Below are 26,668 nucleotides of genomic sequence, written 5' to 3' on the forward strand. Positions count from 1 at the left end.
TAGTAAACATCTGTCTGGGGATGGGGAGACACCTGTTATCAACAAGGGGGCCTAAATGAAACATATTTGTATACCCAACCCTTAACTGTACCCCCCCCACAACATCATAATTTAAAAAAAAGAAATTAGTAAAAAAATTTATACAGTTTTCATCACTGTGTTAATACTGTGTAAAACACTGAAAAATGTTGACTACCTTCAAGAAAACACGAATTGGAAAAACAAAATTAACTACACACACAACACAACACACACCACACCCCAATGTACAAAGACCAGACTTTGTTATATGAACAATGCATACTGGAGGAACTCAGAGAAAATGAGGTACAATAAAGAAAGTCAAGGCGTGAAAAATTAACACCAGAAAGGTATGAGAGCATAGGAGAAAGGAAGAAGGGAAGTTTGAAGGTGGGAAAAGGCAGAGAGATAGGACTGAGAGAATGATGCAAAAGCAATAGCAATAACCCCCCCCCCTCTCTCTCTCTCTCTCTTTCTCTCTCTCTCTCTCTCTTTTACACACACACACACACACACACACACACACACACACACACACACACATACATACACATACACACACACCTCCTAATATATAGGGAGTAAGAACGCCAATGAAAACAAAGGGGATGGTTGTGGAGATCAATGAGTTGGGGGAATTGAATGCTTGATCATCAGAGATCCAATCCTTGTGTATGACAAATGTTTCTGGAGGGTGAGCATCTTGCTTGGCATGGCAGATTTCAGGAGAAAGAGGGAGAGGGAGAGAAACACATCCAGCCTGGCTCTCCTAAGCCCTCTCCTGCTGAGGGGTAACTACTGCGCTTCTGTCCTCCCTGGCACTCAACAGCTACTCTCTAAGTGCTGAGTGTCAGTAGCTATAGTCAGTGAGGAAGTGATCATCAAAAGGAGAGGCAAGATACACATCTAGAAATATTTTGTACCCAAATATTATCAGATCAAGTAGATTCACTCTAAAGTAGTATTCTTCATAATAATGCAAAACAGTTTTTTTTTTTAATCATGCAATGAAGTTCTTCTGGGGTTCTAGGTGACATCAAAAGAGGTTGTGTGCTAGCAGACAGTGGTTATTCCACATTTACCTCCTTCATTTTGTTAATATGCATTTTAAGAAACATTGCTTTACAAAGAAAACTAAGGGAAATTGCCCTAATACTTGGAATCATGAATATTTTAAATCAAACCCAGGCTATGAGTCATTCATTTTCAGGGTCCACAAGCCACCATCTAATGGTATAAGGCCCATATGGAAACAATATTTAAGTGTTCATCATATCAGATGAGAGGTAAACATATCATAAAGAAGGAGAAACTATGCATCAACAAAAAGTAAAACATATCAGCTTAAATTTTAGGGAAACATAGCAAGACTCAAATATTTATCTACTAAATATATCAAGGACTCTACCTGCTGTTTGTTTTACTACTGCTATAATAGTCTTGATTCTGAAATTCAGAAATATATCACTTAAGATAATTTGCTGGCAGAATGAATGGTGGGGACTTTTTGTCAGTGGAAAGGTCAAATAATTTTTCACAATGTACTGCAATTTTTAGCTTTGCAATTTCACTATAAGTGACCCAAGGGAAAGCCCATTATACTGTTATACACAAAAATTATGTTGTAAGCTAATGGAAAGTGAACAGTAAGGTAGCAGTTCTGTATGCTGTCCCTCTGCTTTTTTCTGAAATACATAATTTTGGTAGATTTTGGTTTCTAAATTTTTTTTCAGTAAATGTGGAAAAATTTATTCATGTAAACAAAAGCAAGGAGTCTTATCTTACAATGAGCGTTGTATAACAGGGTAGGCTTCTAGACATAAATGTAAGGCTTTTCTAAGAAATACAACATGCAACAAAAATTTACAGTAAAGCCAAGGAAGTAAGAAAAAAAGTCGACTAACCTAACCCACCTGAGCTCGGCTCACAGGGGTCAATGTCCTCATCATCACTGGGACACTCTGCTGAGGCCACAAGGATGTCATCTGTAGTCTGCAAAAGAATGACATTAAGTAGATTAATTTAAAGGGTTCTAACAGATCCTCTCATCTTCGTTGCATCGACAAATGAAACAGATTGTTTACTTCACAGGTTGAAAAACCAAATTCACGATTTCTTTTCCCAAAGACACAGAACTTAAATTTGTGAACTTCTTTCAGATCCCTCCTAGAAGTTATCTGCCTATTTGTGGAAAATTGATTATACCTTATTTTACATAAGGATGTACAAATGGTAATGGTCAACTTGTAGATACCCATCTACTCAACTGCAGAGGGAAGCTGTATACAGAGGTTCAAAATAACCTGGCAGATGCAGATGATCTGAAATTTATTATAACCCTGGAGTGCTACAATGCATGCATCAGTGGGCTTTATGTAGTACTGGTGCTGAAGCTTCCTAAAAGCAGAACAGTCATAACCTTTTATATCCACAACCAGGTAGAGCTTGATGAATCATTGAGATATAGTGTGTTATTTATTAGGAAACAGAGATTAAGTAAAGATTAGATATATCTTTCAATGGTGCAAAAAGAGAAGGAAATACAGTCCATTGAAGGTATTTTTCCATGTTTGCTAAGATTTCACACTCGAATCTCATTTTTATAAAGTTCAGTTAGCAGGTATAGTTTCCCCATTGTCCTTTTCATCATTGCGGTTTCACAATAAATGGGAAATGTATTTGAAGTGAGGAGTAGAACAGGTGACAATTTTCTCTGTGACATTCTAGTTGCTTCATTGCACTTACAGCTAAAAAACTGATAACTGTCACTGTAATAAAAAGCAGAGTGTGTAAATCCTAGCAGTTAGTCACATAATACATCAACAAGCCCGAAAGATTGTTCTTTATTGCCACTTACAAGCAGCAGTGAACTCAGCCTAGATATTGCATGGAATTTGTAAAGGTTTATAACAGATTTGGCTAATGCTGAGGTAAAACAGAAAGACTCCAAGGTACAAGAAGAAAAATATCTCATTACATCTGCTAAGGATTAAGGAGATTAAAATTGTTTAGACACTACTCAGATTGCAACACTAATGCGGTCCTCATTTAAAAGTGGAATTAATATAACAGTTCTTAATTCAAAGGAAAAGCAGAACTATGATATGAAAACCTACTATTAAAGGAGCACCTAATATTGTCAGCATTAAGATATAAATAAGTAAATTTTAAGAAAGTTGTGACATTTTAAGAAACAGACGAGAGGTGACTCACTTTTATGACAACTATTAGGCTTACAAATCTTTCAACTGCAGGTTCTTTCCGAGTAAAGAATTTGTTCAGACACTAATACTTCATAATACAACTTTAAATAAACATAAGCTTTACATTACATTTTAATATAGTTTCATGTCATTCTGCTCTTACTCTTCTAAAACAGTTGGAAACTTTCTGGACTCATTCATTTTGCTGCTATTTTAAAAGAGAAAGCTCAAAATGTTGGTTTTTCTGGAAGTGTAACTGTTAACAGCAGTGAAAACTATTATAATTGGCATGATGGAGGTGCAGGTCTCTTTCCTTAAAGCAAGCTTTAAAAGGCAAAGGCCCATCCTCCCTTTTGACATAAACACGTCTTACAGGAAAATATCCACATAGGCTTGATAATGACAAATTATTAGCTTATGTGGGCTTGCTGGACGATTGCTCCAATTCACTACAGCACAGATAATTAGCTTTTTTTGCGGGAGCGGCAACTTCTAGTGGAAAGCTACTTTCATTCTCAAACATAGTGGATACACTTTCAAATTTCAAGGTTACAAAATAATTTCTCATTTTCCTTGAGGAATTTTCAATATATTGATGAAATGTACATAGCATTGTTGCTGTTGGTGCTTTGTTCTTGATAGAGGGAGGAAAATGTAAATAACTTATTTAAACCAATGACTCTCATCTCAGCAATGATATGGCCCCCTTTTCCTTCTTCTACCTGGAGGGATATTTGTTAATTTCTGGAATTACTTTAGGTTGCTACAATTGAGAGTTCAGGATCTGCTATTATTGGCGTCTACTGTTGACTGCTAAACTTTCTAAAATGAACGTGACAACTCTTACACAACAAGAAATTATTTAACCTAAAATGTCAATAGTGCCAAAATTGAGAATCCCTGCCTTAAAAGTTTAAAAATTGTCTGTGCCTCATTTTTCTCATCTGAAAAAATGGACTGCATGATAGTACCTATTGTTGTAAGGATTAAATTAGTACATGAAAAGTATCTAGAATAGGACTATACAGTAAATGCTTATTAAAAATGTCAATATTATCAACATTTTCTTTAATATTTTATAAGTATAATATCAATTTAGTTTAATCTTTTACACTATATTTATTTATAATATCTAATTTTAGATATCAAACTGCAACTTGTACATAGGAATTATTCTGAACTTGAAGTCTCATGTTAGCACTTATATTAAAATTCAGTAACTATATTTGTATTTTGTGGATCTAAGCACCATCTTTTACTGTCTGTTTTTGGATTCTGACCTTTCAAAAGGCAAATATCCAATATAAATAAAGACGGCTGCTTCTTAAAAAAAATCGTGGACTACAAATATATGACTCAGTGGATAGTTTTTCATGCAGACTAAATTATTCAGGAGATACAAGTTACATTTTGTTTTAAAAGCTGACCTATTTTCTTTTGGAACAATTCCACAGAAAACAAAAAGTGTTAGAATATTCTTAGTTGTTGCCTTCTACAAAACACACTACCTAAAAATAACAAATGATGTCATACAATGGTACCTTCTATAGCCCCTCTGCAGTAGAAAAGTCACTGCATAAATGTAACCTTTTGGTAAAGCTATATTTTAGTTCTTAACATAATTTTATTGGTGTAATAAATATACATTCTTGATTCTCATGCATTTTTTTCCTTCAAAAACTAAAGAACAGCAACAGCATTGAGAAAAAAAAAGATTTCAAATCAATAATGCCTTGACAAAAATCATCAACACAGTATGAAAAATTAGGAAGTAGTTCAAATGTAAGGAAAAAATAAAATTTTACTTTGGAGGCTGAATTAACTACACAATTTTCTAGCCAAAGCTGTGTAATTTAAATTTAATTCACTGTGTTTGGCGCTGCCTCTCTATGACTTGCTGTTGAGAGAGTGGTAGGAAAAAAACTCAAATATGTCATATTAATCAACTCTATTCTTTACTATACTTTCCCCTGATGTTTATAACCTTTTTCAGGAAAGAGACAACCTGCTGAAATAGACAGAAGAGGGATCAAGCAAAAGCATTAGCTTTATATAACAGTCCATTTAGATGAGTGTCTCTAACTGTGCACTTAAACACCCACAGGTCAAAGCACCATGCTAGTCTTCCAGAATTCAGAGTGATCGGTACATGCACATGGAAAGCGTCCCTTGTTTAAAATGTCTACTAAAATTTAAGTCTCCATGCCTTTAGGGGGAAATACATGACTCAGACAAATACAAGAAATAAAGGCTTCAAATCTTAATCCATTCTGTGTTATATTTGAACACCAACACGTAGAGGATGTTCTTAATGTATGGTGAGAAGGTAGACAAATTTATTTAATATTCAGGGATGTTAAGGTGAGACCATTTGGTAGGTTAGAAATTAGAGAAGCACTGATGTATTTTTTTTCTCGTTTACAAGGAACCTTTTATTTTTCACCAATATTAATAGTGGAATTTGCTGTGCATGCACTTGTTGTCACTTTGCAAAATATGGCCTAATTGCACATCTGTGTGGTAAAAATATATGATGAAAGAATGAATAAATCCAGTACGTAATATTATATCCCTTTAAAGAACAGCATTCCTAGACTTTATTCTTTATGATAAACAGCTTTTCTGAATAAAAATACATTCCAATAAAGACACCTACAAGAAAACTCTACCAGGAAGAGAAATTTACTTAGTTAGGAAGACAACAAATTCCAATTGTACAACAGGATGTCTGCTGTGAATGTGATGTCCACAGACAAATCCTGGATTTATTCTAAAAGTGTAGGTAAAACTGTATTTCTAAATAGCAATAGTGTATCCTGCTACACATACAAATACAAAATAATTATTTAAAGTTATGGTGCTTTCTTGTATAATATTATTTAGCCTAATATTTCACAGCTTTGACTGATATTTATAGAGTGAATTAAAATTGATGGACCAGGTTTGGCGGCTCAGCCTGTAAACCCAGCACTTTGGGAGGCCGAGGTGAGTAGGTTGCCTGAGCCCGCGGGTTCAAGACCACCCTGAGCAACTTGGCGAGACTTCGTCTCTACAATGAATCAAAAATCAGCCAGGCGTGGTAACCCACGCCTGTAGTTCCAGCTACTTGCAAGGCTGAGGGGGAAGGATCACCTGAGCCCAGCAGGTCAATGATGGGATGGCTGTGAGTGTGCCACTGCACTCTAGCCTGGGCAACAGAGTGAGATTCCAACTCAAAAAGAAAAAAAAATTGATGGAGGCTTGAGTATGATGCTAACTAAAATGTGATATGTTTGTTGAATTGATGAGCACTTGTTCTTGTTTATACTTTTCTCTACAAGAAGTTATTCCGAAAGACAGTATTCATGACCAAATCTAATAGTTTCTCCCGAAAATATTTATCACTAGGTGAGATTCCTTGAAAAAAAGATTTGCAGAACTCAGAATTAGTGCCACAAATTTCCCAAGCAAGGTCCAACCCATTGGACCTTGGTAACTGTGCTCCATGATAATATATGGAACAAGAAGTTTCTAGGTGGTAGGGGAAGCAGCAATTCTCACCAGGAGGAAAAACCGTAGACAAATAACCTACTTGTAATGTGTATACAGGTATAGGATTCTCAAACATTGATCTAATTGATTAAATAATATCAGTAAATAAATATATCAGATTTGCAATCTCATGAAGAATACAAAAGGAATTTAAAGACTCTGCATAGATATTATGGTAATCTCCTTCACCTCAATCAAGTTGCCTCAATTGATGTCATAAACATATCAATCTCATGATTTACCATTTGATAAAAATTAAAATAGCAAACTGAGATCCAACACATGGAGGATGAATTTGAGTTCCAGCACACGAATGACAAAGACAGTGAAGACCAATTGATCAACGATAAAAATAAAACATCTCATCTATGCATAGAATTTTCTGGTGAGCATAAAATATGTTCAGTACATATCAAGGTACAAATTGCAGTTCCTACATGCAGATAACTTACTGTTCTCACTCTATTCTAAAGGAGATGAAAAAATTACTCTTTAATACAAATACAATCAAGACAATTCCAATAGCTTATTTTTCTTGGAATGTAACAATGTTCTCATATCTATTACTTCATTTAAAATTCACCAACTGCATCCTTATCCAGAATGTAGGTGGAGGTGCTATGATTCAGAGTATGATAATTAATTGTCTGCTACAAAAAACATACTCATTTGTACACTCATTTGCCCAATTTGAATGTGTGAACATTGGCATTCATGAATATTTAGGGCAAAGCTCAAATATCCCTGAAAACAGCCAGCTTTCACATTTCTTTAATGTTCTTTCCCAACTGATGCCCTCGGCTATTACAAAAAGTGACCATAAATCAGCTGTCTGCTTGAGAAAAAAGACAGACTTGAAAGCCATTCAATTTTCTTCAAAATTTTCTCAGCTGTTTAAAATGTATGCAATGATTCCAGAAACATTAAAGTGGGTTTGGGTAGAAAAACTCTGTCATGGTAAAGAAATCACATGTCTTACTCAATCTAACATTCATTTTTATGTACAGTTGAAACTGGTTAGTCTAACAGGAAAAACTTAAAGGAAAATATAAAAATGTGGAAATAATATCACAGAAATAAATTTTAAGTAAATTATGGGAAAAAAGAACTAATTTTTGACTAATCAAAAATAGCATTACTTTAGCAAATTTATGCAAAATAGTGAACCTACAAAAAAGAAATGTGGTGCTAGGAAACTTGAGATTAAATTTATGTTTTTCAAAAACCTTTTTACTATTTTTTTTTACTATTTTTTTTTAAAGCAGGATTTATTAAGAGGACAGAAAAGCTCCTACAGCAGGAGGGGACCCAAGGAGGTTGCTTTTACTATTTCTTTTTTTTTTCTTTCTTTCTTTTTTTTCTTTTTTTTTTTTTTGAGTTGGAGTCTCACTCTGTCGCCCAGACTGGAGTGCAGGGGCCGCTCCCGGCCACCGCAGCCTCGACCTGCTGGGCTCCGGCGATCCTTCCGCCTCAGCCTTCCAAGTAGCCGGAATTACAGGCACGCGCTACCACGCCCTCCTGATTTTTTGATTTGTTGTAGAGATGAGGTCTCGCTGCCCAGGCGGGTCTCGAACCCGCGATCTCAGGCAATCTACTCACCTCAGCCTCCCAAAGGCGCGGGATTACAGGCTGAGCCACCGAGCCCGGCACGACTACTTTTTAATCTCTCTGTACCTCAGTTTCTTTTCTTTTTTGTTGAGTTGGAGTCTCACTCTGTCGCCCAGACTGGAGTGCAGTGGCCGCTCCCGGCCACCGCAGCCTCGACCTGCTGGGCTCCGGCGATCCTTCCGCCTCAGCCTTCCAAGTAGCCGGAATTACAGGCATGCGCTACCACGCCCAGTTGATTTTTTGATTTATTGTAGAGATGAGGTCTCGCTGCCCAGGCGGGTCTCGAACCCATGGGCTCAGGCAATCCACTCACCTCGGCCTCCCAAAGACGCGGGATTACAGGCTGAGCCACCGAACCCCGCACTTTTACTACTAATGACCTCTGTGCTCATACTGCATTTCCATTTTTAGTCAAGGTAATATAGGAGGACCAATCAAAAGAAGATAAAAAGAAGTTTAACTTTCAAGAAGCCATAAGAATAATTTATTCTCCTGGGTTCTCACTAATTAGAATTTGGGTATGTAAGACTTTGAAAGATTGCTGGTAATGGGACAGAAGTACTGAGAAAGAAGTTAGAATATGGGAATAAGTGAGTGTGTTCTCCCTCTATTTGTTTTATTTTGGGACAATGCACTTTCTGAAATAGTTTTGGCCATTTTCAAATTTAAAAAATACTGACAGAAGTTTACAAATATAAATCTAGGTTTCTCTGTGTCAATATTAATGTCTAGCCCAACCATTGTGACTGAAAGGACTCATTAGTCACACAAGTTGAACCGAAAATCTTTATTGGTAATGAGGTCAAAACAGATTTTATGATTATAAAATGCCAGTAATGGACAATTGCAACCAGCATGATTCCAAAATCCAGGCTTTCATTGTTGCCATGTTAGGGAATGGAATTTGTTTTAGTCAAATGGATGTATATCTTGTACTGAGCCAGGTCTTAGAGATCATTAGTCTAAGCTCTTCATTTTGCATACCAAGAGACTGAATCTACAAAATTAAACGTCTTTGTTTTGACCACAATTATACTGCTAACTAATGGCAAAACTATGAGATTATCCAGACTTCCAGTTTATTATGATTATCTCTTATTCCAGATGACTTCTATGATTCATCATATACTCACTCATTCGTTTATCCAAAATCATCTTGTTCTATGAAAGATTTGATAAGGTTTACAAAAATGCATGACAAAATAAATTTAAAACAAGGAAAAGGTGACAAAAAAAGAGTACTGGATTTTAAATAGTAACCACTAAAATTGTCACGAAGAAACACACAGAAGGAGACACACATACACAGCTATTATACCATTTGGTATGGAAGTACATTAAGTGACACTAAGATGAAAAATTAATCAAACAGTTCAAAATTTTAAAATCCAATTACAAAAATTCAAATATTGACATACCTTCAGCTATTTTGAAATGGAGTCAACCCAGAAAGTTATTTGCTTGTGAAAATCTTGTCTTAAGTCATTTTTTAAAAAAATCCTTAAATACCATGCCTTTAGTCTTTGTATATAAATGCATAACTAATTTTTGGTGACAAAAATAAAATGCAAATTATTAAATCCTTTCTTGTCTTTTTATCTCCTTGACTTAGAATATTGCAGGCTATGCTGGCTACAAAATTAACTCAGTGAACTCTGCTCTCTTCTGATGAAGCCACTGATTCTTTGTCTCTCTCATGCAATCATCATTAGGGCTTTGCCAAATAATCTCTTATTTAGTCTTGGGAGTAAATAAATGGAAGTGAGTATTTACTGGTATAACATGCATTGATCAAGTCAGTCCCATTGACATGATGGCCCTAGAATTGAAATTTCAAAATCAAAGGTGTAGAAGGAGCCATTTTTACCTTTGGAAAAGCAGCCAGATATCCAAAACTTTTTTTGCTACTGGATAGTACCATGAGCAATGTCCCCTTAATAGAACTTTAACTTAGCGATATATGAGAACTATCCCAGGCAGTGCTTGGAGTATGGAACAGCAAAAAGTATGGATGGAGCTGAAAATGATGATGACTTAGAAATTTTATTTTCTGATTTTGATTTGATCCATGAGTTGAATAAACACAAGTTTCCATATTGAGTTTCACCAAATAAACAAATATCTGAGCAGCACCTCTATGAATGTATCAATCAAGTGGTAATTAAAAGTAAACATTATCTGGCTCAGATGTCATAGTGTTATTTTGTTCATTCACTAAAAGGATCTAATCTTTTCTGGTTCTAGTTAAATTGGAACTCCAATCTTCTAAACTTGAATACTTTGTTCCATATGTTGCACATGTTGGTTGGTTCATTAACATATTTAGGACACTGTACCACAGTTTAATGTCTACTGTGCTGACCAATAATGGAAAGTAAATACTAATCCAGAATTTAGGTTTCAGTTCTGGTTTTTATGAGCAATATGCATCATCTTGGTCTGGTTTCTGTGTTCTAAACATTATATATGAATATATATATTACATATGTAAATTTATACATGTATGTAATCATTTGTGTATGTGAATCATAATAATCTCTCTATCTCGAGGGGGTCAGAAATCAAATTTGATATGTGTGGTAGTACTTTAGAAAGTAGGAAATTCCCCATGATGCAGTGTCTATATAAGTTATTACCACAACTAATAAGGAATTATTTTTGTTCCTCACATGAAAATATAAAGAAGAGTTAGAGAGAGTGTCTGAAGAGGGCAGCCAAATATCCACCCAATAAAATCTATTTTCAGGCCTTGAAATCCTCACGTCTCCTCACTTGAATAGAATTTGTGTCTCTCACTCCCACTGACCCCTCACATACATGCTGCTTTTCTTGGGCTGCCTTTTTTATGCCAGGATTGGATTCATTTCAGCATTGCTTATTTAGGGTATATGTGTGAATCTCACCGGTAACCTTCAAGACAGGCAGTTCCAATCCATGCCTGGCACTTTGATTTCCTCCTCTCCACGTCAGATCTCCTAGAGAACTTAGTGCACAGAGTCAATGATACTTGAGCTCTTAGTTCTGCTTGTGAGATTGGGACAACCTGATTTATTTTTTCTCTTCATCTAGAGTTCTTGCCTTATGATGTCTACAGCATACAAGTGAACAGATAAGCAGAAAAAAACAGATCACTTTATAAACACTGACAGTTAAAAGAGGAGAGAGACAGAGACAGAGACACAGAGACTGATTCTCTAAGTATAATCCATGCATGACAATGCTCCTTGTAGTAGTTACATTTGTAGTTATAACATAACATTGCCTATAGTGAGTCTTCTATATAGATTAAGAATATGATAATGAATATGAGTAGGAGTCTCACTCTGTAGCCCAGACTGGAGTGCAGTGGCCACACCCGGCCACTGCAGCCTCGACCTGCTGGACTCCGGCGATCCTTCCGCCTCAGCCTTCCAAGTAGCCGGAATTACAGGCATACGTTACCACGCCCGGCTGATTTTTTGATTTACTGTAGAGATGAAGTCTCGCTGCCAAGGCAGGTCTGGAACCCACGGGCTCAGGCAATCCACTCACCTCAGCCTCCCAAAGGCGCGGGATTACAGGCTGAGCCACCGAGCCCGGCTGTATTTTTTAATGCGTTAGAACAGTGGAAGTATTTACTTTATGACTGTGTTTTACAACCTCAGGGCATCTATCACAGGAGATGAATAGACAACTTAAAATTTCATCACCACTCAAAAACCTGGCTTATATTCTTTAAGCATCTGCTTAAATAAAAGCACTTTTTGGAAATAACTATGATTAGGAAAATATAATGGATGCAGTTAATAGTGAGGGATTAGTCTTGGCTTTAAAAAAAATAGTAGAAAAATTATGTATTACACTTGAATTTACTAGAAACATCACATCTTAAATAATCTTCTTGATGGTCAACCACTCTCAGGTCCCTACACCTATTTTGTGGCAAATATGTTTGTCACAATTGCTCATTTTTAACAGCTCATTAAATCTCAAAATAAGAGTGAGCAAGAATGGATTATTTTCCAGGAGTACAATTCCTAAGAGTGGAAGATGAGAAGTATGACAAAATCACATTTTTTCAAAGATTTTATCTCCCTTATAACATCTCTAGAAGTGAAAATGAAACTTTATAACTGGTTTCCACATTATACCCCATGGCTGGAAATTTATGGTAGAGAAATAGGAAAAAGTGACATTATCTTTGACTGAAAAAGAGAAAGACTGAAGGTTAGAAAGAAAGCAAAGTTAAAAAGGTCTTGCAGTAAGTTGGTCTGCCTGCCTTTATGAAGCATTCCTGTCCTTCGAGAAAACAATAAGATAAAGACTACTCTGTGGAAAGGATTGAAAAAATAGCTAACTATTATTCTATTTATTTTTCTTACATAATTTTCCCCAACTCTCCCTATCTCTTCCAAACTCTATTGCAATATTCTTACATTGTAAATACTTCCATTTAATTGCAAAGAAACTATGTCTTTATAATGTTTTCCTTCAAAATCTAACTAACTGCAGGAGGAAAATTTTATCTTCTTCCTGAAATAAATTGCATGAGCATTAGGACTGGCTGAGACCAGCCATAAAATACAGGCCTAGAATTATGTACAGGGCATAATGCACTCACTCAAAGTTGCATCTCTAGATTAATTCTTGCATTCACTCATTCATTAGTTAATTCATTCATTTATTATCACTTGTTTAATACTTTAGATTAATAAAGCATTAATCTTTATAAGGGGAGGAATAAAAAATATGATTTGTTTATATTGTAAGAATACTAACAACATGTAGTCTAATTTCCTTTGAATTTGAAGAACATATCTATTCTTTTATGAATTAGCTAATTAATCTTTTACCCATTTAATAAATATTTACACTGTATATTCACGATTGCCTCCCCAGTGCCTGGCAAAGTACTTAGCATAGAGGAGACAAATATCTGGCCAGTGAATCAGAAATGATTCCAACCAGTATGATAGGAAAAATAATTCCAACACTACAAGTCCCTTTATCACATTAAACTAAATAAAAGCACCTTAGAATTTTACAAAGATATTTACAAATGTGGGAGATTGACAGAACCAAAGCTACGATATGTTCTCTGGTACTTAACCCATCAGCTGACAGAAAGGGTGTCAATTTGAAAAGCAAGAAGCATGGTCATGCTAACTTCTTTGGAAAATGTGACTGCTACATCATTTATTTTAAAGCAATTAGTGTTCTTTCGTTTTTACAACTAATAAATGGTGCCAATATTTACCTTCCTTCTTTTCCCTTTGCTTTCACTTTTTGTCCCTTTCTATTCGTTTATGGGGTCCCAACTCTCAGTGGAGCTACCCCAGGAAAAAAATGTCTCACATAACAAGAAAAGTAAACAGAAAAAGTGCTATTTGACTCTAACTAACACACTGTAGCACCTTGTGTCCACCTGTAAAATTAGGGAGAAGAACTATATTCTCTCTCCCAGTTGTTATTATATGATTCCATAAGTCAAAAAGATCTGGAAATGTTTCTGTAAGAAGAAATTTGTGATAGAGATAATCTGCTTTGCTCTGCTAAAATACTTTCTGGCACAAGGAAGGTGCTCTGTGTACAATTGTTGATTTGATTTGAGATATTATGAGCCCTGACGCTTGACTTCTAGTTTCCTAGTTAAAATTACTAGGCTACTTACATTCTATCAGGATAATTTGACATGTAATCATGGATGGGTGGGGGGAATTGACAGCTTTTAATAGTCCTCCAAGATAATTCCTCAGACACATGGGTAGGGACTGGTGAAATTGAGATAAATGTTAAGTGACCAGAATTTCTGGCATTGAATTGGGAATGGGAACTTTCGTGTGTGACAGATAAAGGCCCTCAATGAGCAGAAAGTTTTTCTACTGGGTGAGGAAGTAATGTGAATGTGGGAGCTGAACAGACTGGACTTAAATGCCAGCTCTGCCACTTCCTAGCTGTGTGACACTCAGCAACTTCCTGAACTTTCCTGGATTTCTTCCTATAAAGTTGTTTACAGCTAAATTGCAGGAGTAAGACGGGCTCGGTGGCTCAGTCTGTAATCCCGCACTTTGGGAGGCTGAGGTGAGTGGATTGCCTGAGCCCACGGGTTCGAGACCGACCTGGGTAACTTGGTGAGCCCTCATCTCTACAATAAATAAATTTTAAAAAATCAGCCGGGCATGGTACTGCATGCCTGTAATTCCAGCTACTCGGAAGGCAGAGGCGGAAGGATCGCTGGAGCACAGCAGGTCGAGGCTTCAGTGGCCGGGAGCGGCCATTGCACTCCAGTCTGGGCGACAAAGAGTGAGACTCCAACTCAAAAAAATAAAATAAAAATAAAATAAAATAAATAAATTGCAGGAGTATTACATGTATTAAATTATCTAGGCCTACACAGGCATACTGTCTAATAGGGTAGCTGGTCCATGGAAGATGTTACATTGAGTATTTATTACACAGATGAGGCCAACCCTCAAAATGAATGACTCTTAGACATTTTCACTTTTTTCTCACTGCAATGTAGAAATTAAAGCTTATTCCTAGCACAGAAATCCCTCGATCTTTAGAGACAAACATTCCCTTAACAAATAAAGTAAAATTTCGTGAGTTAAATTCACACGTCTATGTTTAAACATTCTATAAACAGAGAAAATAATATATTCGATAAGACGATGCTTAAAAAAATACTCAAAAACACCACATATCAACATATTGAAAATACAAGTTTTTCTTCCTCTAGTTGCATGATGCAACCAAGCATTTGTCACATCGTATTTGGAGGCTCTTTGAATGATATGTTCTGGTCTCGTTATAAGTAAAGAGAGGGAAACCCTTTGTTGATATAGTCAGGTGCCAGTCAGGTGTGCAGAATCAAATCACCACACCGATCAAGAGGGACTCAGGAGCAGATACCAGCCTGCTGGTGCTCCATCTAGTTGACATCTTACTCCTATTGCTCTGTTTCATGTTTGGACATGGGATAGATGAAAATAGCAGCAGGAATAATTTACTAGTTTTCCTAAGTTTCCCATACATAACTTGCCTTTTCCAGTTTTGTCCTATGTTTTACTAAAATTTTAAGCAAGACCTTTGAGAAATACTAGGAACTGGTGCCCACCATCACTCATTGCTGCCTCAATGGAGAGCACTCAGCAGTTGGTGCAAAGCCCAGTAAAAACCAACTGAAAAAATACACGTGCAAGTATTTTGCTGTCTTCTATTGAGAACTAGGAGCATTATTCGAGAGCCCGACTTTGTGTACACTTTACATGAGATGGCATATTTGCTGAACTTTTCTGCAAGTATTTGAGTGTTTTATTTAGCTACGCCATTGTCTAATGACCTCTTTTTTGACCACTACTCACATATTTCTTTTGGTGGGCTGTTAAAAATGTTGCGATACGATCATGTGGAAAACACTTAGATCTCTAAGCAATTAAATAGATCCTCTTGGATAGATTTTCTTTCTCTAGTCTTGCACTTACAACCTGTCCCACTCAATTCTGACATGTCTCCTTGCAGCTGCTGTTATGGTTCTGTCATCTGGATGTGTCCTTTTTCTTCCTCACACGCCCCTGCAAGCCCTGCCTGCCTTCTTTCCCGCATTCTCATTACTTAGATACCCACTGACTAAGAACAAGAAACAAGCCTATTCATAGTAGATATGCCATTTGTCATCATGGTAACTTCTGAAATCAAGTAAGTATAGCTTTTTAAAGAGAAATTTCAGAAGACAAACTTTTCTTAGTGATTCAGTATAATTGTTATGAGCATCAGGACTAGAAACAGAATAGTCTCAGATTCGGAAGAGTATCACTGTCTCTGGTCCATAGGTCTTCACACTGCTCTTTTACTTGTACTTTTCAGTCTACGCAAACTCCAACAAGTTTTTCCCTATTGTCAGACTTTATGGATCCACTTTCCCTTCCAATTTTCTCCTTCAGATCTGCTTTGAGTTGGAAATTCAGATAATCAAGGCTCCCTACCTATCTTGAGAAATAAGAAATTGACTGTAGGGGAAAATGTGTCAAAGGGGTTCATAAATAAGAAAGCCCAGGTGTTTTCGAGTGCTCAGTTAAGGATCTTTACTTAAAATACACAAGGTTTGTTAGTTTCGTCCAAATGCAAAGTTCCTCATGAAGGTAGTACATTTATGTGTAAGTGACTCTCTGTAATACTTTCACTATGATAATACTCAAATAGGCATTTCTTATTTCATTGAATCTAAAAATCCTTCTTGAAACTAGATTCTACATATCTCAGTTTCTATTTTCCAAAATTTAGTCAAACAAAAGTCAAATCCTTTGTGTTGCACCGAGTTAGCTGGGAAGGAAATGAAGATGAAGCAATGTAGTGAGAAAGGTGGCGGTCTTTGATTATCTTGCTACCTGAAAGAATGGGAGATACACTAGCTCTTACTCATTAGTAGAACCTGATGCAGTCATGCAGGGGTTCAGTATATTTATCCAGAGTGAGTGACTCGTCCAGAGTACCCTGAGCAGAGAAAGAGATGTTTTCCATGGCAACCTCTCTCTGGTTTGCTTGACAGATTGAGGAGTTCTGGTAAAGTTCTTTTAACACTGTTCTTCAGCAATCTGGTACATGGACATTGGAGTCAGATATGCCCAAGTTTAAATCTGGGCTCTACCCAGTAAACGCCAACTGAAAAAATACAAGTGCAGAGATATTTAAGCTCTCATTTGTAAAATGGGAGGAATGCAATGCCAATCTTACAACCAAATTGTAAGAATTGAGAAAATCATGATAGATGGCAGACTTAGCACTGTCCCTGGTACATGATAAACATTAAATAAATTTTGGCTATATCACCTTCATTATTATTTTATAAGACAAGCATATATATTATATCTAGCAAGGCAGAAAGCAGAATTTTTCCACTGAAGCAGACAAAACTCCAGTATCCTAATAACCCAAAGAGGTAGACTATCCATATTTGCCCTTATCTGGAATATTTTAGAGTAGAGGAAAAAAGCTAAATAATGCATGAAGAAAGCAAAAGTACTTTTCTCCTGAATGTTCTATTTTGTTTTCTGACTTTTAAACTCCACTTTATTTTAAAACATACTCCCAACCATTCCAAAGCATTTTCAAGTTGGAAAGACTTCTTTTTTGTTTCATAATAAGCTAACTGCAGGTGCAAACTCGAGGGAGACAGACCTTGGAAATTTTATGTTGCCATGGCAATGGTTTGCAAGAATGTGTATGAGTTTCATCTTAGCTCTCAAGCATTCAACTGAGTTCATATGTGGAGGTTCAAATCACTAGGCACACAATGTTTGCCATTCATTGTGTCTTGAAAGGTTTGGAAATAACTGTCTCTGTTGCTTATAGCAACCAGAAACCACAAAATATCATTTATTTATTTCGTTATGCAAATGTAGGCATCTAATTCATTATTTGCTCTTAGCTAGCCAATCTCACCAATTTGGCTGCTCTAAATGAAGCTGTACAAATAAATTCAACAATAATCATTTTCACTATTGTGGCAAACACAGGGGTGTACTCCTGATATGAAATAGCTGTAAAACTTTTCTACTAAATTTCACATTAATTTCCTCATTCAAAATTGACATATCTCTTAAGAAATGTGATCATTAAGAAGGTTGTATTAAAACATATTTTTTCAGTCTAATGAATTGTGGAGGATCTTGTTATAATGAATTCATACTAAAGTGTAGGAAAAGAAAGTGAAAGTATGCAAGTCCAATCATTAAATCAGCACCCCCCAAAAAGCACCAATACCACTACCAACAACAAAAAGATATGCAGATATGCAAATACATCATTGATCTTATACCACTTAAATTGTTTTTAAATGGTTTAGTTAATACCCCTAAATTCGAGAACCTGCACAATTGACTCACAATTCATTAACAAAAAAGGCAATGATTCTTGACAAACTCATTCTTTTTCCCATAAGTGGAATCCTCAGAACACTAAAACTGGGAAGTTTTAAAGTTATTGATTGGGTTCAGGAAATAATTATTAAAAATTATCTTCAAATTACAAGGTTTTTTCTATATAAAATGACTACTACACAAATTACATCAATTTTTAAAATTAAATCATTAAAAAAATGCATTCAACAGCAAGAAAAGCTGAATTTCTAAGGGTGTATATTACTCAGTTTTCCTAGCAAAAACTTTTGCTGTAAATGATTCATCATGCTACAGGGTGCCCTTTATAAAATGAAGCCACAGGGGACACCACCATCTTCTGCATTTGATTACTGACAAAACCCTTCACAAAACCATTATTAGCTACCTAGCCCTGGCAGTTACTAAAAAATTCACTTTGCTGCTTTAACTTTGAACCATCTTCCAAAACACACACAGGCACACACACACACACACACACACACACACACACACACACACACACACACACAATCATTCTCTCCATCTCCCACACTCCTCTCTTAACATCTTGTTGATGTACTTGAAAAGTGCAGAGTGCTCCCTCCCCTCACCCCCCATCCTAAAAAGCCTACAGCAATGCTGGAATTAAACAAATGAGAACATGATAATTAGCTATGCAAACTGTCAAGTGGTTCTAAAAAGAAAAACAAACCAGAAAACACAACAATCAGCAGTTTCAAGCTCTAACAAGAATCTACATTGAGCCCTCATTTGTTTTAAACAAAAATAGAGTAGGATGTTTGAAAAATATTCACTGAAATGTCTATGGAAATAGGACAAATCCACCAGTGGGTCTTTACAATTCCTCATTTCTATGATGCTGATAGGGTAGAAAAATCCCATACCCTTTCCAAATAAATTATTTTCTGTTTTTTATAAACAGATTCATTCCCCAAAGTGGGTAGTGCCAAAAATATTTCCAAAGTGGGTACAGAACAGGTTAGTGGATCAAATCATATGCTTGACAGCCTAGTTTCTAACACTCTCCCCACAAACCTTATCCCAATAATTTTATAAGTGGGAACTAAAGTGAAGTAGCATTAAGAGCAAACTGATAAGGCAGAAATAATTCTTGAAATATCCGGTGTGGCTGGGTGTGGTGGCACATACCTGTAGTCGCAGTTACCCCAGGGAGGCTGAGGCAAGAGGATCATTTGAATATAGGCAACATAGTGAGACCCATCTTTCTTTCGATCTTTCTCTCTCTCTCTCTCTGTGTATGTGTATTTGTGTGTGAAAGAGAGAGAGGAGTAGGTATTCAATTCTTTGGGTGGAGAGAACTGATTATATAATTTGTAGCTAAATACTGAGTTTCTTTATAGATGTCAACCAACTGTCTCCTCCCCTCTCAGGAACCATGCTGAGTTCTAAAAGCAACATGAATTATTTCTATAATATAAATGGTTTTCTAAATACTACCATAATGCTTTAATTGACTGTTAATGCTCCTGTAACCTATCTGCACCTATCTGTACCTGAAACAAATGTCTTTTTTTTAAATCCAGAATTGTAATGAAATAAGCTAACTCAACTGTGTAAAAACTTTTGTTTGATTTAAATCTCTTACCTTTAAACTTATTGAATAACTGCCTACTCTATTAATTGAGAATGTAATGTGTGATGCCTGAAACTGCCTTAGAATAGAACATAGTGATCTGAGATTCAACTAAGAGTTCTATCAGTAACCCAACCCATTGACTTGGGGCAAATTGCTCTTCAACCCAATGTAAATAGGTTAGAGTAGATGTCCTCTCATGTCCCTTTAAATTGTAATAATGGAGAGTAGCCCAGTAGAATTCTGTGGTAATGCTAAAATTAAGTGTCTTGATTGTGGTGGTGGTTACAAGATGCTACACATGTAAGATTGCATAGAGCTACACACACACACACATACACACACACACACACACACACACACATACACATGCACACACACAGGAGTGCACGCATTACTGATGAAATCTGAATAAGCCTTATGATTTATACCAATTTTGTTTTGTTTTTTTGAGTCGGAGTCTCACTCTGTTTCCCAGGCTGGAGTGCAGTGGCACACTCGTGGCCACTGCAGCCTTGACCTGCTGGGCTCAGGTGATCCTTCTGCTTCAGCCTTCCAAGTAGCTGGAACTATAAACCAGCACCCTCATGCCCGGCTAATTTTTTAATTTATTGTAGAGACCAGGTTTCACCAAGTTGCCCAAGCTGGTCTTGAACCCCTTGGCTCAGGTAATCCTCTTGCCTGTGCCTCGCAAAGTGTTGGTATTACAGGCATGAGCCACCACACCTAGCCCATACCAATATTAATATTCTGATTTTGATATTGGATTATAGGTAAACACACTGTTAACATGACAAAGAGACAGCATGAAGGGTATGGTCTCCCTGTTTCTTCCTTTGCAGTTTTCTGTGAATCTATAATAATTTCAAAGTAGAATGTTTTAGAAATATATAAATACATAAAACATAAACATCGGTAATAATCTTTTGTTTCATGAAATGGCTTGCTAACAGTCAGAGATAAAATGACAATATTTAATGTTTTATCAATGAAGTTAAATTCATTGGTTCCAAAAACAATTCGCTTTTCAGTTATAAGTGATAGCTGCTACCTGAAATAACAATTGGTTTTAACATAGTTACAATATTGATTATTTCACCATTATCCAAGGGATGGGAAATGTTGTCACATGACATGTTGCTACTAGTGACACCTTTATCACTTATCCCTGAATATTAAGTCAATATCACTTGTAAACCAAGACACTAAATAACTAAAAATTTCAACAACAACAAACACAATACACCTGATTTAAAAGAGGAAATTAAAATAAAATATAAATAAAACAAAGCTGAAAAGTTAAAGCTGAAATGTCAGGGATTCACTAAAATTAAATTTATAATATTTATCACTTGAAAATGCTATAATTTCTGTTCAATTAGTTGCCACTACAATGTATAATTTTATTTCCAATCCTAAAATCCTGCAGAATTCTTGTTTATCTAAGAATTAAGTTATGCTGGATACATTTCCTTTTACTATCACAGAATTCAGTGAATTCTCCTGATCACAAGGTCTAAAAATAATGGTTAATGATTTAGCAACTTTATTTCACTGGTTTCAAAATTTGATTTGTAGTGACAGGAATGGGGCAAAAGAAAGCAGTAGATGCCATTAGCAGACTTCTGGTAGAAGCAAAAGAGAAGAGGTAAAGTAATCAAGAAGTAATTGAGAGAGAGAATGAGCAGAAGGAAAGACTAGAGGGCCTCTACCTCAGTTTGGGCAGTAGTAGGGTGTCTTTATTTTGTTAGTGAGACCTATGACAGCTATTTCAGACTTAGGAAAGCATCATGAATCTCTAACCCAGTGAGATGTGAAATAACTCTTGATTTCAATATTCTAGAGAGGGGCTTAAATGATGCAAAGGCTTTATTCCTAGTAAACATCAAATGTTACGATCTATAAAATTGCCCTGCAGAGGACTCCCTCCCCCATCGTTGAATATCATTTGCCAAACAAAACAGAGTAAAATAAACTGAGACCATTTCTTAATTACTTTAATTAAATGATCTAAGAATAGCGAGTTATATGACAAAGCTCTTTCAGAACTCATGAATTACTTTTCTAGAATTAATTCTATCAGTTACAGTAAATTTAAAATGGTGAGAGAAATTATTTCCAGTAAAAGAATAAAATATGCAACAGGTAATTAGCTTAAAAAGACACCGGGAGTGGTAAATCAGTCATATGTATCCAGGTCTATACTTCCTGTGGTCTTAATGAAAAGAGCTGACTGAGAAGTTATGAGGCCACACCTCAGAACACTTTGCCCTTCTTCTTTCTCTAGTCGCACAGAGGCACAATGCTTCTAAAGCTTTGCAGGGTTCAGGGGATGCTTTAGAGTTGAAGTGTTTCAAGCTAGCTGTATTCTGGAAGCCAAATCTATCATTATAAGACTACATTAAATGCTAAACCTCTACTGCACATATCAATTTATGCTCCAAACTGCTGGTTTCCCAAAGCATCCACTGAATCCTGGTGGGAGGCAAATAGTCTCTGCTTAGATTCTGACAGCAAATTTTAAAAAAATGTAAAAATGTAATTACTACATCGTCCATATATTAAGAAGTCTTGAAATGATAAATGTCAAAGTTCTAATTTTCTTTCCTTGTGTCTAGAATATTTCCTTGCTAAAGATTTCTAATTACATAGACACTTGCAAGATATATTTGCTTTTATATACAAATTGTAAACAGCCATAAAAACAATTTGTCCTACACATCTAACCTTTTGTTCTCAATATAGAACCACTTTCTTTTTTCACATTTATAGAAAACTGCTTACAAAGTCTTGTTCTCAGAAGATCTCATCTGGCATTTTAAATATTTATTTCCACATCTTTATAAGCGATAATTTTTCTCAGACTGTGTTGTCAACTACTAATGTCACCACTGTCTTTCCCACTTTATTAGAAGTCACAGTACACCTTATTTCTTAAAGGAGAATCTGAAACTCAGTTAGGCATGAAGGACTTTTAATGCAGAGTATGCAGCACTCTATAAAATATTTATGGACATAAAGCCTAAAAATACACACGGTATGTACAGCATTCACGTGGTTATTTAGTCAATTCAGCTGGTAGGATTTTACACCACAGTGTTCCTCTTAGAAATACCAGAGAAATAATCAGTTTCTTGACACATGGTAATAAATGTTTTCATTTACAATAAATAATTTGCTCCTTTGGCATCCATTGTATAAAAACAGATCTGAAATAATTCCAAATTAGCAAAGGTGGAAGTTTTTGAACACAAGTTTGGAAGAACAGGCAATATAGGGCCCCATTTTTTTGTTTTCACAGAAGTCTGCTTTCTTTTGAGGCATACATTGCAAACAATTTTCCTCATTTCTTCAAGATGAAAATATACTGTTTCTCCCTATTGTGAAGATTCCAAATTGCTAATTCTCTGAAATCTACCAGGCTTACCACCCACAGAATTTGAATGAGTTTCTGTATTCTTCGTTATGGAAATGAAAAAGGAAGTTTCCCTCTAATCAATGCTAGCCATGACCAAATTGTTCTTACACTACCTTCAAATAAACATTTCTTAAGAAAACCCCAGATGCAAATTCATCTCAAAATTCAGGTGAGATGATTCAACAAAATGAAAAGAGTTCTATGTTTCTAAAATCACCTTTCTTTATAAGCTATTTTTTAAAAGGAAACATATTTATACACACTCTTAAATCACAAAGTATTACAGCTGCAAAACCCTCACCTTACATACAAGTGGGAAAATCAAGGACCAGAAAATTAAGTACTTGGTCTTTGTTACACCAGTAGATGTAAAACCTTCTCTAACACAACGTCTTCACATAAATCAATTAAAAGCAAATGTTTTAAAATCAGATAAGCTTCAAAAAACAAAATGTTTAAATTGGGACATGCTAAATTTGGGGTGAATTGGTATCTGTTGTAAGGATAAATTGGAAGTTTAGAAGAGAATTACTTCTAGTCTGGGAATGGTATACATTTCCCAAGGAAACCAAAAGGGGAGAAGAGATTCTGAGATCATCTCCAGACTAAAGCTAATATTTAAGAGGACAGAAAGAAAACACAGGTACAAACAAAGGACTGCCTTTACGTTCATTGATTTCATCCCTAAAACATTTAATTGAATATTTCTGAGTGGAAACTTTTAGTAACTCAGTGAGGAGGATTCCTTTAGGCAATCGGTAGGAATGAAACCAAGTGACACTGACATTTCCCAAAAGTAGTCTGATGACACTCTGTGGCATCTATGAAACAAAAAGTGTAAAAATAAATAAATAAATAAACCACTTCTTAAAAGAAATTAACTATATAACAATTTCTTAGTGTTAACTTCTTAGTATTGACAAATGTTCGATTTTATATAAGATATTCACATTGAAAAGAAGAAGAGAAAATGCTTTAACATATGCTTATAAAATTTCCATAATCTCGAATTATTCCCAGTTAAAACACTTATTTTCAAAATAGAAATCCATACTGCTCTGATCAAATCTTATATGTTACATATTAGTTGACAAACTGTAGTATTAATAAATATTCTGTCTTTTTTAAGAGATGCAGATTGATTCAACAAAGGAAAAGAAGTACAACATTCACAACCATAAAAAGCAGCCTATAAATCCCTCCCTCTTTTGTTCTATTTACAGACATAAAACATGTATTATCCTTGTTGAATGACATGTCTTTGAAAACATCCTCCCATTTTAGAGTTTCAAATAAACCACGCATACACTCTTGTACTTAATCGCATCAGTTTAAACCTTCATATTTCTTCCTGAAGTATGGCAAAGAGTTGATGCATCATTTAGAGAATTGCTAAGTAGAGTGAAATAGGCTGAAATCAGTATTTATTTAGTTAATGCATCAATAGCCTTCTGTTTAAAATGACACCATCTCTTGCCCTTGAAATCTTACTGACTGTGGAAAACCAGAAAGTCAAGAATCTAGGAAACAACTTTTTGCAATGGATGCCTTGAAACAGTGACCTCAGCTTACTTATCTCTAGTTTGAGATTTTGTCAAGCAATCAAGAACTATTCCGTTTGATATATTTTTACCTAGGTATCATTCCATTTATTTCTAATGACTAGTTCATGAAATGTCCCACAATTATTCACAGTAGGTAGTTTAAAGTCTGAGAAAATAATAGTATTGATAACATTAAAAGACTGTATACCTAATTATTATCACTTATTCAAAACTATTTCATCTAAGTCAGATCTTTGCTTACTGTCCATACCTATCAACACTCACCCACCCACCCCATCCCACCAAAAGGAAAAGAAAATCTAGAGATAGAGAAGGAAGTAGGATCAGGTATAAAGAGAATTATCTCTGGAGCAATTTACAAGAACACTCCATTATATCCTATGGACTGAAATAGTTATACTTTACAACAAAGTGTCTAATTTACTATTGGAAAAATGACTCACTATTTCAAATCAACCTATTAGTAAAAGGAAACAGGTTACTTGTGTTTTAATGGAAAACACTTAACAACAGTGACTAATTTTAATGAATAAAGAGAATGAATATAAACTATGCAGATGATTTTTAAATAAAAAAGTTGCACACATTTTGCATTATTTTATTATTCATAAAGCATGAAAATGACTTTTAATAAATCACTATGTTGTCCTGAGAACCTGTAGAATAGGAAAAAAATCCTTGACTTTAAGACAAGCTACTTGGAGCTTTGCTTGATAGTCTAATATCCTTAGTATCCTTAACAACACCTTAGAGGCAGGTAAAAATAAGTCAATCTCCAAAAGAAATTATTTAAAGGTTGTGTAGTCAACCTGATTTTACCTGATTTTGTGTTACTTTTTATTTGGTGACTGGATAACTAGAGCTGCTCAAACAAACACAGGGGATATATAACAGAATAAAATTAATGCATCTCCTTAAGTCACATTGAACTCTCCATTTTAAGCTACCTTGAAGACATTAATTGATGAACATTAATTAATACTATAGAGTAAAATAATCTGGACTCCAGTGCATCTCTAGATTCACATGTTTGTCTTGTCTCCTCAACTGAACTTTTAAGGCGGCAAGTATCTTATTTTTTTCGAGTCGCCCATGACATCCAGCAGAGTTCTGATATAGATCAATCAACCTGTAGATATTTTAAGGATCTTAGCTAACAAATGTACAAAAATCACTGGGTGCTTAGTAATTGCTTATATAGTATAATAACACTCTGGAAAGGGATGACTTCTTGAAGGCTAAGAAAACCCTTGGCAAATCCATAAGCAGCCATGTCCTACCAGATTTTTGGCTTGTTATATGTATCTTTAAAACCTATTATTTAGCAGCTACATATTTAGCAGTGTTTTATATAGACAAACATTTCATGCACATAATACATGAAACTTTAAAACGTTGCAGTCCTACTATAAACCTAATGGGTAGGTGATCCACTCAGATCTAGTGGTGTGCATGGAGAAAGCTATGGCATGTAATTGAAGACAATGATTTTTAAGCCAATGGCGGGCAAGTGGTCCAGAAAGCACATCTAATCATGCAAGGTAATCCATTATATAGACAGTTCACACACAGATAATTGAGAATTGACACCTGAGTCTATACCTATGCAACTCCAAGATAAGAAGCATTAAACAAAATCAAAATTCTTTGTAAATTTTTTGATCTGAAAATACAAGTGTTTCCAAGTCATAAACGCAGACTTAGCTTTGTATATATTATTATGTCTTCTACATTAATTTTATTTTATGTATGTAATATATATATATTCATACATAAAGTACTTTTTCATTATAAGCAAATTAATTTCACTGGATGATTGATTGGGAAGGAAGTTTGTCTTTATTGTACTC

General features: G+C 35.4%; 1 protein-coding gene across 17 annotated transcripts in view; it reads right to left on the reverse strand.

Moving 5' to 3' along the window:
* The window catches only part of NRXN1 (neurexin 1), a 701,758-nt gene that overhangs the window by 25,850 nt on the left and 649,240 nt on the right, over window positions 1–26,668 (reverse strand). For 11 of the 17 annotated variants that reach the window (XM_021717192.1, XM_021717189.1, XM_021717187.1 and 8 more), the window contains one exon: window positions 1,926–2,013. In XM_021717192.1, the coding sequence (XP_021572867.1) occupies window positions 1,926–2,013 (88 nt within the window). The remainder of the gene's footprint in view (window positions 1–1,925; window positions 2,014–26,668) is intronic. The other 6 variants (XM_021717193.1, XM_008067271.1, XM_021717186.1 and 3 more) reach the window with 1 other exon arrangement.

This window comes from Carlito syrichta, unplaced genomic scaffold (genome assembly GCF_000164805.1).
Source record: "Carlito syrichta isolate Samal-C Ts95f unplaced genomic scaffold, Tarsius_syrichta-2.0.1 Scaffold309463, whole genome shotgun sequence".
Taxonomy (NCBI): Eukaryota; Metazoa; Chordata; class Mammalia; order Primates; family Tarsiidae; genus Carlito; species Carlito syrichta.